At 47.7% G+C, this 11,269-nt stretch overlaps 1 protein-coding gene across 1 annotated transcript; it reads right to left on the bottom strand.

Moving 5' to 3' along the window:
* Window positions 1-1,039: 1,039 nt before the first annotated feature.
* On the bottom strand, window positions 1,040-10,385 carry LOC128399893 (claudin-4-like). Its single transcript, XM_053361735.1, has 2 exons — window positions 10,278-10,385; window positions 1,040-2,390 (listed from the first exon to the last, which is right to left on the bottom strand). The coding sequence occupies exon 2, from the start codon at window positions 2,365-2,367 to the stop codon at window positions 1,723-1,725; it is 645 nt and encodes a 214-aa protein (XP_053217710.1). The 5' UTR covers window positions 2,368-2,390; window positions 10,278-10,385; the 3' UTR covers window positions 1,040-1,722.
* Between the last annotated feature and the right edge of the window lie 884 nt (window positions 10,386-11,269).

Below are 11,269 nucleotides of genomic sequence, written 5' to 3'. Positions count from 1 at the left end.
TTGTCTTCCATGAACATGGTCTTAACAGTGAGTCTGTCAGTGACTGTGTGGAGGCCAATTCTGGATGCACTAGGCCTTCCACAGTGGAGACATAGGTTTCTCTTTTGTTTGAGCATTTTCAAAGTCTGACACCTTTGGCAAAGGCTGTTCCCTAATTGGAGCACCCACAGGCCAGTGTTTCCTAGTTGTCGGTGTTTATACTACATTTTTAAAGATTTGCCTTAAGAGTGTCTTTAAATCTCTTTTGTTAACCACCAGCATTATACTTTCCATTTTTAAGTTTGGAATAGAGTAGTTGTTTTGGAAGATGATAATCGGGCATCTGAACAACATGACCAGCCCAACAAATCATTGCTTTGATACTGGTGATCTTTTCTTCTTCTAGTACACTGGCATTAGTTCACCTGTCTTCCCAAGTGATGTGTAAACTTTTTCGGACACACTGTTTATGTTTCACAAGCAGCTTACCTGCCACCTCCCAAACTTGCGGTATCAATGCTAAATCTCCCCTTGCTGCCCAACCACCTAACTCCCCCCCCCCATTTTAATTTGCTCCCAGTTTCTAGTTAGCACTTTCAAGCCCACCAGGAACTTCCAATCTTTCCAAGACCTCATGCAAAAAAATACCTCCCTCAGCCTTCTCTCTCTTTGCACTTCCTCTCTGCTTTGTTTCTGTGCTGGGAACTCTTGCTTGGTCAGTTGTCTGAATACCTTTGGGATATGTTGGTGCAGAGACTGAATTCTTCCAAGGGGGGAGTCTTGCCCCTTGGCTATGGATTCCTATGGCTTTGATGCATACTCTGGTATCTAGAGACGAAGTATGTTCACCCTTCCTTGGGGGCAATGCGAAGGTCACTTATCTTCCTTCTCTCCCTACCCCACCTCTTAGTTAGATTGTTGCACAAGTCAGAATATGTACTGCTAACTCTCCCAGGAAGGTTCATTAGATAAGGCACACCTGGCTCCAAGAACTTGTATTTAATGACCTGGAACTCACTCTCCCTCTCTTTCACACACCAGTAATAACTAATAACAACTGTTATATATAAAAGCCTGTATTTTTATTCAGGTCATACTAATAAAAAACAGAAATAAAATGGCATTCAATATGAAATGCATGCATGGTGAATTGCAGTGAGTTAGCAAAAAGGAAAAAAAGAGACCACATCACTTTTGTTTACAAACAACATTGTACAACGCATCACAGCTTGATAAACTCATTTCTGGAGTACCCGTTTCCACCACCCACTTCTGCCCCCAAATGGAGACCATATTGAACGGTGACCTCCAGGACAATATTAGTAGTTTTAGTCCCCTGATGAGCACCCAGGAAACCTAAGAACAAAACCCACATTGATCATTAAGAACTACTTGGAAATGACTTTTCTTTCCCCCCCCCAAGGTCCAGCATCTCTTCTACATACATCGAGGAGAACCAGTTAAGAGTAGAGAATGTTCTCTAGAAGCAGAGCTCTGACTTCCGTAGGGCAAGTCTGTACAATAATGTAGTGGTAACATTTGCGGGTGGGGGAAAATACTGATGGGACAAGCACATTGGAAAGTCATGGGACTATCAGATGTTCTGTTCTTTGGATGGATGGATAGATATTTTCTGTGCAGAGCCCCAGTAGGAATGCATCTCTGCTCCTCCAAAGGGGACCCAAGCAGTAGTGAGCTTCAGGTCAGCAATGATGACAGCTTTGTTTTCCTGAGGTGGGCTTCCTAGACGTAGTTCTTGCTGGGGTAATCACTGTGGGGCTGAGAGGCAGCAGCTGTGTACCGGGCGCTGTAGTTGTTGCTCTCCTTCTTGGGGCAATTGCAGCAGAGCAGAGCTCCTCCGAGGATCAACAAGGCAGAAGATGCCCAGCCGATGTAAAGGGCAGCTCCCAGCTCCCTCTTCTGGGCATCGATCACCATCGGGTTGTAGAACTCGCGGACGATGGTGTTGGCTGACCAGCACACGGGGATGAGGCAAAGGATCCCTGCCACTATGAAGACTGCGCCAGAGACAATCATGATGCGGGCCTTGGTGTCCTCGTCTTCCACGCAGTTGGTGCACTTGGCCCCCACGATGGCAACCATCAGAGCCAGAGCAGCCAGGAGCACAGAGATGACCATCAGGGCACGGGCTGTCTGCACATCCTGAGAAAGGGCCAGCATGGAGTCGTAGACCTTGCACTGCATCTGCCCGGTGCTCTGCACCACGCAGTTCATCCACAGCCCTTCCCAAGTGATCTGCGCCACGACAATGTTGTTGCCAATGAAAGCCGAGACTTTCCACATGGGCAGGGCACAGGTTATGATGGTCCCGATCCAGCCCACCACTGTCAGGGCCATGCCCATGATCTGGAATCCAGCAGAGGCCATGACTCAAGGTGAAGACGACAAGCCTGTAGAGAATACAAGCAAGGACACTTTTAATGCATATCCCCAGAAAGTCATTGTTACCCTTTGTGTTCTGGGGCAAGAGACCTTGCCCTTAGTGTTTTAACGCACGTTACATTTGAGGTCATCCATGCAGGTGGTCATTGGTGCAATTCAACTTTCTCCAGTTTAACTTATGGTATTTTATACGCACACATTACATTCTAAATAAGTCTTAGGTCACCCATCTCCAACTTGGAAGTCTCCAGGTGTTGTTGCCGTCCCTCTCTGACCATTGGCCGTGCTGGCTGGGGCTGATGGGAGTTGTAGGCCACAACATCTGGAGAGCACCAGCTCGGGGAAGGCAGGTTTAGGCCAATTCAACTCTTGGGGGCTAAATGGAAGTCCTTTTGTTCAGAGGCAGCAAAGCTACAAAGCTGGAAATATTTGTTGCCTTATTGAGCCTCACTTGCTGCCTTCCTGCAAGGATCTACACTCTAGAGAGCAGCATTCCCCAGCCTTGGGTCTCCGTATGTTGTTGGACTACAGTTCCCATCATCCCTGACCACTGGCCCTGCTGGCTAGGAACAGTGGGAGCTGTAATCCAACCACATCTTGGGACACAAGGTTGAGAAAAGCTGCTCTGGAGGAACCCTCGTTCTGATCCAGCAAAGTTCATGTGTGGTATACCCACAACCCTGACGCTTGCAGAAATATCCTACTGGAGCCACCTTCAAAGGAGACCCAACTGTAACACAATTTGACAAAAGTTAAAATTTGTCTTGAATAATTTGTGACATTGCTCTGCAGCAGGCCATTTCGCAGGCTGCATAGCCCATATAGCGTTGAAGGGCTCCCCTTGTCAAGCCAGTTTTCCCTTGTCACTGAGGGGCGGTGAACATGGATTAGCTGCATGCAGTTATACAACCTGTTTTTTCCAGAAAACCAGGCGTCGTTACTTGTTCTGTTGCCCGCCCATTATTGGGGTTAAATTTTAAGGCGGCTGCGGCGGCAGTGGGGGGAGAGATCCCTTCAGGCTAAGTCTAGGTTGGAATGAGGTTTCTTTCACCAAGCTTCAATTCATGCCCCACCCCCCACAATATGGTGGGGAAGGTTAAACAAGAGAAGCGCTCTAAACTCACTAGTTTGCATAGGCAGAAGTAGCTCACCAAGCACCAGAAAGTCACACACACCTGGTAGCATATTCTGTGTCAGCTTTGAAAAAAGTTACAGGATTCTTTAGCCTTGGTACAGGACAACCCAACTCCTACCATATGCACTCTGGAGAGAGACTAAGAAGATTATTGCAGGATCAGGCCAGTGGGCCCATCTAGTCCAGCATACTGTTCTTACAGTGGCCAATCAGATGCCCATGAGAAGCCCAAAAGCAGGACATGAGTGCAAGACAACTCTCCCCTGCCCTGCAGTTGCTAGCAACTGGTATTCAGAAGTAATGTAGAGCTTGGTGCCTGAGCCCTTGTGGAAGATTCCTGGTTCAATACCTGGCACCTCCAGGTAAAAGGGGAGGTGACAGGAAAGACTCTACTGAAGAGGGCCAGCCCAAGGCATTTCACTGCCTAAGGCAGAGAAGATTACACACTTTCCCCCAATCCCCATACAGGTGCCAACTGAGCTGGCAGTTGAACCTTAATTAAAGGCTGGTGATGGGATAATGTCCTCCACTACACCCAAGGCAGCGAGGTCATTTAGGGGACAAGGACACACCCATGTTCTGTCCTCCTGCAGAGGGGAATGGCCAGTCGGCCTTAGGAGGAACAGTACCCCCAAACAGGTGTTACCTGAGGCAGTTGCCTCACATGGAGTAAAGGTTGGGCTGCCCAAGATTCCAAAAGCTAATGGCAGCCAGGAGTGGACAATACTGGGCTTCGACAACATTTGAGGTCAATTCACATACCATGAAAAACCATGGTTTGGCATTAAAATAAGCAAGCCATGTGCTCCAGTTCAAAGGATTGCCCCTTCTTTTTTAAAACAAAACAAAACAAAACAAAACACAAGGCCCGTAGTTTGCAACTGCACCTGAACTGGCAGATGCTGGTTTGTGCTTCCTCCCAGCCAGGAGTGAAAGCCAAAATTTAAAGTTGGTTTGCAGTCCTGGCTTAGAGATCCATACCAAACCAGAGCTGGCCAGTTCAGGAGTTAGCTGACAACTAATACGTCTTGCACTAAAGATGATAAGTGCCCTTTCCTGTTGCTTTATTTTTCCTGGATTCTAGAACAGCTCTCTCTCTCTCTCCATTTTCTATGTGGTTTCAGAATGACTGGAAAGGGCAACATTTTGTTTACTGAAAAATAAGCTGATGTTTTTATTTCAGATTAATCCAGAACACTTTTACCTCTGGCACCACCCAGGATTGGCTTCAACAGTGGGTGCCTCTGGCAGCAACATGAAACGCCCAACAGAATGTGGACTTTGGTGGGGTGGGTGAGAAGGGAAGCAGCTCTGAATTCAAATCTGTCCAGACACGAAGCTCATTGAACACTGTTTGGTTAAGCTGAGTGTGTGCGTGTGTGCGAGTGACTTGCTTATCTCCCAAGACTCTTGCGAAGATGCAAGTGGAGTGACTCATGTGTGCCATACAGAGTTCTTCGATTCCATTGCTGTATTTGTAAAATTAGCCAGCTAGCCCCCACCACCCCCACAAGAACACAGAGCTGCAATCCTGCTGTTTTCAAGCCACACCCTGCCTAAAGAATAGAAATTAACCAAGCTGGCACTGCATAATGGTCAGGTTGGGCCCCAAGAGAGGCCCAAGTTCAAATCCCCACCTCGCCACTGAGGTCGCTGGGTCAATCACTGCCTCTCTACCTAACCTACCTCACAGGGTTATAGTTAAGATAAAAAAGGAGGGCAAGCGGGGAGGGGGGAGGCACGCAAGTCACTGTGATATTCTTGGAAAGGGAGAATATATACAAGTAACGTCTACCGATACAGTGGTACCTCGGGGTAAGTAATTCGTTCCGAAGGTCCATTCTTAACCTGAAACTGTTCTTAACCTGAAGCACCACTTTAGCTAATGGGGCCTCCCGCTGCTGCCACGCCGCTGGAGCACAATTTCTGTTCTCATCCTGAAGCAAAGTTCTTAACCTGAGGTACTATTTCTGGGTTAGTGGAGTCTGTAACCTGAAGCGTTTGTAACCTGAAGCATATGTAACCCGAGGTACCACTGTATTTCCTCTGCTTTATTAGCAATATTAGCTGACCTAAATTTTTGCAAGCAAGAACTGTTGGCTGTTCATAAACCCCACCTAAAATTCTACAGATGCACTTTGTCCCTCCTCCCCAAAGTAGTGGGATTGTAACTAGTTGTAGGGAGACTTTGGGTGTACAAATTTTCAGGGGTGCCATGTGCGATGCCAAAATTTGGTGCACCCCGTCTTCCACCTTTGTCACAGCGCTCCCAGTGGCGCCCAGTGTAGGTGAACTGGGACTCAGCTATACAGCTGCAAATAAAACAATTTTAAGTATGTTTTAAGTACAATATACAATGTGACACTAGATGGCGATGGAAAATTCAGTATTTTTAAAATTCAGTATATTTTCAAAATGGTTTTTATATGTGTGTATATTCCACCTAGGTCATGCTCCCCTAAATCAGCCTCTGATTGTAGCAGCTGAAGTCCCCACAATTCATGACTTTGAAAATCAGGACAACCTGCTAAAGGAGTTGGCAGGGAGGGGTTCATTGGGTGGCTTATGCTGTGGTAGAGGTGTGGCAGCTGACCTTAGGATCCTGTCTTCTCAGAAGAAAACACCTGTGTTTTAAGCAATGTTCCCACCTGACTCAGAGGCCGGAGATAGCCTAGGTAGGCGATACTCCTATTTGACTCAGAAACAAGGCCTAGCTCCTGACTCATCTGGTCAGGCAAAACCATTCAGGATTAGCCTTCAGACTCTAAACAAAGCCGGATGATATAGATAGTTCTCTTTTTCTCCTCCTCATACTGAGCAGGGCAGAAGAAAAACAACACTCCCTCCCTCCAACTCATCAGGCACCTAGAATAGCAGCAGTTGCACAACTGGTTGTTCTCTCAAGATCCGCTTTGAGCAGGTAGAGAGGGACACCTGCCCTAGGAGCGACCTCAAGAATTGCATCACCTTCTGCCCTCAGGACTCAACAAGGTAGTTTGTTGCCACTGGCACTCCGCAACATTAACTGAAGGGAAAGAACAGTATAATTTGGCGACCTATTTCACAACTATTAGGCAACAGATACATGCCATTCTCCTCAGCGCTGTGGCTCACTTGTTTGCAGTGTCTGTATGGGGCGGGGGGGGGAGGAGGAATGTCCTCATTGTTTTAGTCAAAGCTGGGTATTTGGCTTTCAGCCCACCTCTGCCCCAAGGCTCCAGGCAAGTCAGGCGACATGGACATGTACTGCAAGAAAGCACTACAAACATCCACTGGGCTCTCTCTGGGAGGAAACAGTGGTTTGGATGGGACATCACCTCCTTCCCACCCCCATTAAAACAACCGGCACATGCCTGGACACAAACTATACATTACGCAAGGGGTCCATTATCAGAACTCGCCCAACATTTTGCTTTATATTGACATGTCAAAGGGGAGGCTCCAAATTCAGTAACAGCAGTAAAAGTTAAGGCCTACACAGTCTTGGTTGGAGTAGGTTTACTCTGTGCAGAATTGAATCTTTAAAACTATTTATGAATCACCTTTTCTAGCAGGTGCTCAGTATCACTACTATTACTTAAAAGGCCGAGCTAAGTGACTGAACAGGTCAACTTGGAGCTTCAGTTGGAGAGCCATGCTCAGGGAAAAACTTGATGTTGCAAACTTGATAGATGATCCAGGGCAATGCTCAGCGCTAAGGCAAGAGTAATGGCAATTTGTGTATCTTGCAATGCAACAAGATTAATAGCAGTTCAAGGGGGGCAGTGAAAGAAATGCAGAATGGGATTTTAGGCTGGCAAAATTGTGCATGAGAAAAGGTTAAAGAAAGACCTCCCGCCAACTGCAACTGCTCCATTAACAAAACAGGCAATCTGATCACAGAATTCCTGCATGGCTTATAGCCTGCCTTTTGAGGTGTACACTTTTGATCTGCTAAGCCTAGGCAAGTGTGCAAAGGATCTTTAAACACTGGGATGTTAAACTTAAAAAAAACAACAACCCTAGGTTTGCACTATGTTCCATTTCAGCTGCATACAGCAATTGATTGTTAGCTTATTACCATGGAGCCCAGTATTTTTTTAGCCAGCATAAATAAAAATGGAGCTGGGGTTATGAGAGTAAGTAAAGCACAGAACAGACTTCACCTGGAAGCTGCGTACTTGGCCCCCCAAAGCCCTTAATGCTGATTACAGCAAAGGAGATGCTGGATGTGTCAGGTTAATGATAGAGAAACATAGGCAAGTAGCAACAAGTCTCTCCTCCCAAGTCCAAGCCTGGTTTTCTACGTCCACCAACCATGCTGCCTGAGGCCGATTGGCTTGGAGCCCAAAACCATTCAAGGGCATCTAGGTTGGGGGAAGGCTAGTCCAAGGAAGGATTTAGGAAGAACCTACGCAGGGTTGTGTCCTGAGCTAAACTGATCACACCAGCACCGCCATATTTTTTCTCAAAGAGGAGGAGAAAACAAAGAGATAAGGAAAGAAATATACAGGAAGGAGTTCTAAATGGATCCTTTGTTGTACATAGTGTCTAACAACTTCCTCAACCTCAGCCCTCCAGATGTTTTGAGACTACAATTCCCATCATCCCTGACCACTGGTCCTGCTAGCTAGGGATCATGGGAGTTGTAGGTCAAAAAAAATCAGGAGGGCGAGGTTGAAGAAGCCTGATCTAAAACATTAAGCCTTCTGATATGAGAAGAGGCAGAATACTACCTGTGCAATAGGCTCTAGGCCCTGATTTTGTAATTAAGTCCTGGTAAAGACCACTTTTTTAAAAAATAAAATGAGTAACAAGTTGCAATTTTTTTTCAACCACCCACTGTCTCAGTCAATGTGTGTTTATTTAAAGCCTCAGGGGAGGTTTACATCACATGAAGATCACACCCTTTTAAACCATGTTAATCCAGGGCCAATTCCAACCATGTTTTACGGTATAGTTTTCAGCTAGTACAAAGGACCAACTTTACCTTCCTTCACAAGTGCAATAAACCCAACCAAAACACAGTGCCATCTTGCTTTTCAGGTGGCTCTAAAACCAACCCTACTTCTCCCTTTTCTACTCCCAAAACTAAGTAACACAAGTCTAGTCTGATTTGGAATTAAACACTTTAGACACAGGTCTTAAGTAGTGTCTAGTTCTCATTATCTCAGTGTTTGGGAATACCTGTATTAGGACCAACCAAATGTCACAAAAATGTGGCAAGCTTTTGAGTTATTTAGGCAAGAGGGTGGGGGTGCTTGGTGAAGAGCTATGGAGAACTCAAAAGCATGCCACGTTTTGTGAGTTGTTGGGCAATGCATTTATTAGAATCAACCAAAAAATGTATTACCTGTGGACTCTGCCCTCCCCCTATGGATCAACTAATACACTAACAAGAACTTTGAAAAACCAGTATGTTACAGACGTGTGAAATCCACCTGTTACAAGGCTCCTTTCTAAACACCACCCCATGGTTACAGGATCCTCCCCCCCCCCCATTTCCAGAAGACAAGGCAAAGCTCCGACTTATTCTGTAGCCCCAAAACTCTCGAGAGGAGAAGGTAAGTCTTAGGAGCTGCAGAAATCGACCTCTTATGCCTGCTAGGTGGGTGGGGTGTACGGGCGCAGGTATGGCGGGAGAATCGTCAGCCCTTATGGAAGGTTTTCCAGCCTCTGGGACAAAGAGACACGAGGTCACTGGGTGCCTGCGCTCCAGGGAACAAAGGTTCCCCACCTCCGCCACACGGATGCCTCGGGCGGGGCCGGGGCGTGAGCCGGGGGGGGGAGAAGAAGGCGGGGCCGTCCTCCTCGCTTTGTCCATGCCCTTCAACCGAAACTGCCCCCCTCCTCTTTCTTCTCAAGGGGGTTTCAGTGGGAGTCCAGCTCGCCACCGAAACATCAGGGCGCCACCCATTCCCTTGCTGGGACAATGGAGGCGAGGGGGGAGGATGCCTTTGATATGGGCAAGGGGGGAGGGGGGAGCGCGGACCCACAGCTCCAGCCCTTTCGCACCATGAAGTTCCCAGCAAAGTTAAGAAAGCCATTTCTCTCTGCCGCTCCAGTTTGCTCTCCGCCTAAGTTCCCCTGGGAGCACTGCGCCCACGGAACTCCACGAACACAAGCTATCCATGCCCGCTCGTTTCAATGGGTCTACTCTCGCGTAGGGCTCTGGGCTCACATTGCCTCTCTAACCCTTTATTTAGCGGGCAATTTTTTTCACTCTTCCACTCTTCTATGGGCTTCTATAGAAGGCAGACTTATCGCTCCGGAGACCAAAAGGAGCAAGAGAACTCATCTCACGACAAGTCCCTAAACTAGCGCTCGGGCGTTTATTTAAGACGCCCGTAAACGAAAGCGCTTTCCGCCCATGCTTAAGAGTCCGCGGGTCTTCATTGATCAAGCGCGAGTTTCACCACTCGCATTAATCTTGCCCCCAATCCAAAGAGAGCAAATCTAAATCTGTTCCAAGCTTTACCAAATACCGCAGGAGATCGAGCGTCCTTTGGGAAGGAGCGCAGAATAGAATAAATTTAATAAATAAAGGACTTATTTAATACTGTCTAATACACCGCGTCGATCCTTGGGGAAGGGACCCAGGCGTCCTGGCATCACTTCTCAAGGCGTCCCGCGGGACCCACATAACGCAACAGATTTTAAAAAACTTTCCCTCGCACACAATACCAAGCCTTTAGAATAAAGTAAAACTAGTTAACCCATTTCCACCCTGCAGATCACCAATCTCACTAGCCCCCCCTTCAGCTAAAATCTCTTCGCTTACCTGTTGACGGGACCCAAGGAGCGAAAAGGCTTCAAATCCTCAGGAGGCAAGTTGGAGGCAACTTTCCTGGAGGGGCCGGCTATATACCCCTCTCATCCTCCTCCTCAGCCCTCCCCCCCAGACCACACCCCTCTCATCCCTGATGACGTCAGTGGCAGGTGAAACTGGCGGCCTGGGATAGAAAACCGTCGGGAGGAAAAGCCCCCAAAAGAGGAAGGGGGGCAAGGAGAAAGAGCGACCGAGACGGGCTTGCCCCACCCAGGGCGAAACTGGCGCAAGCGAGCGAGCGCACCTGGGCGGAGGAAGGGGCGCGCTGGCGAAGAGGATCTGGTCGAAAAGTTCCCAGGTGCTCGTCCTCGAACCGCTCCTTAACCCAGCCCGGCCGGACTTTTACTTCGGCCATTATTATTATTATTATTATTATTATTATTATTATTATTATTATGCCAGTAATATCCACGGAACTCGGTGGGGGCCTTCCTTGCGAGCAAGCGTGACCCGGATCGGGCTGCAAGAACTCGGGAGGAAGCAAAATAATTCCCCTCGGTGGCACGAATACAGTGCAGCCCCGTGGATTAACCACGAGGCCAATAAAGGGGCCATATAGAGTTTAACCTTAGGCGCTTCAGATTTTTAGGCTTTTCGGTTTCCTGGGTCAGCCACGGAGCTCGCCCGGTCACCTTGGGCCAGTCACCCCCTATTAGCCTTCTCTTCCTGCCGGATTTTGTTTCTTTTGAGGGGGAATCCCGGTACATAGAAAACCGTGTCGTGAGGCAAGACATCATTCCTGTCTTTGCCACAGCCAAAACCAGGGAAAGGGTGGGATGGGCATTGTTTGGAGGAGCATTGTGGATTATTTGTGTTTTGACGATTTTCTCCTCAGAATCGGAAGGGTCATCCAGTCCAACCCGCTGCAATGCAGGAATCTCTTGCGCAAGGTGGGTTTTGAACCCACAACCCTAAGATTCGGCCTCATGATCCACTAACTGAGC

The sequence above is a fragment of the Podarcis raffonei genome, chromosome 13 (genome assembly GCF_027172205.1).
Source record: "Podarcis raffonei isolate rPodRaf1 chromosome 13, rPodRaf1.pri, whole genome shotgun sequence".
Lineage (NCBI taxonomy): Eukaryota > Metazoa > Chordata > Lepidosauria > Squamata > Lacertidae > Podarcis > Podarcis raffonei.
Note: the sequence above shows the minus strand (reverse complement) of the source record. Positions and strands in the feature narration are given on the sequence as shown.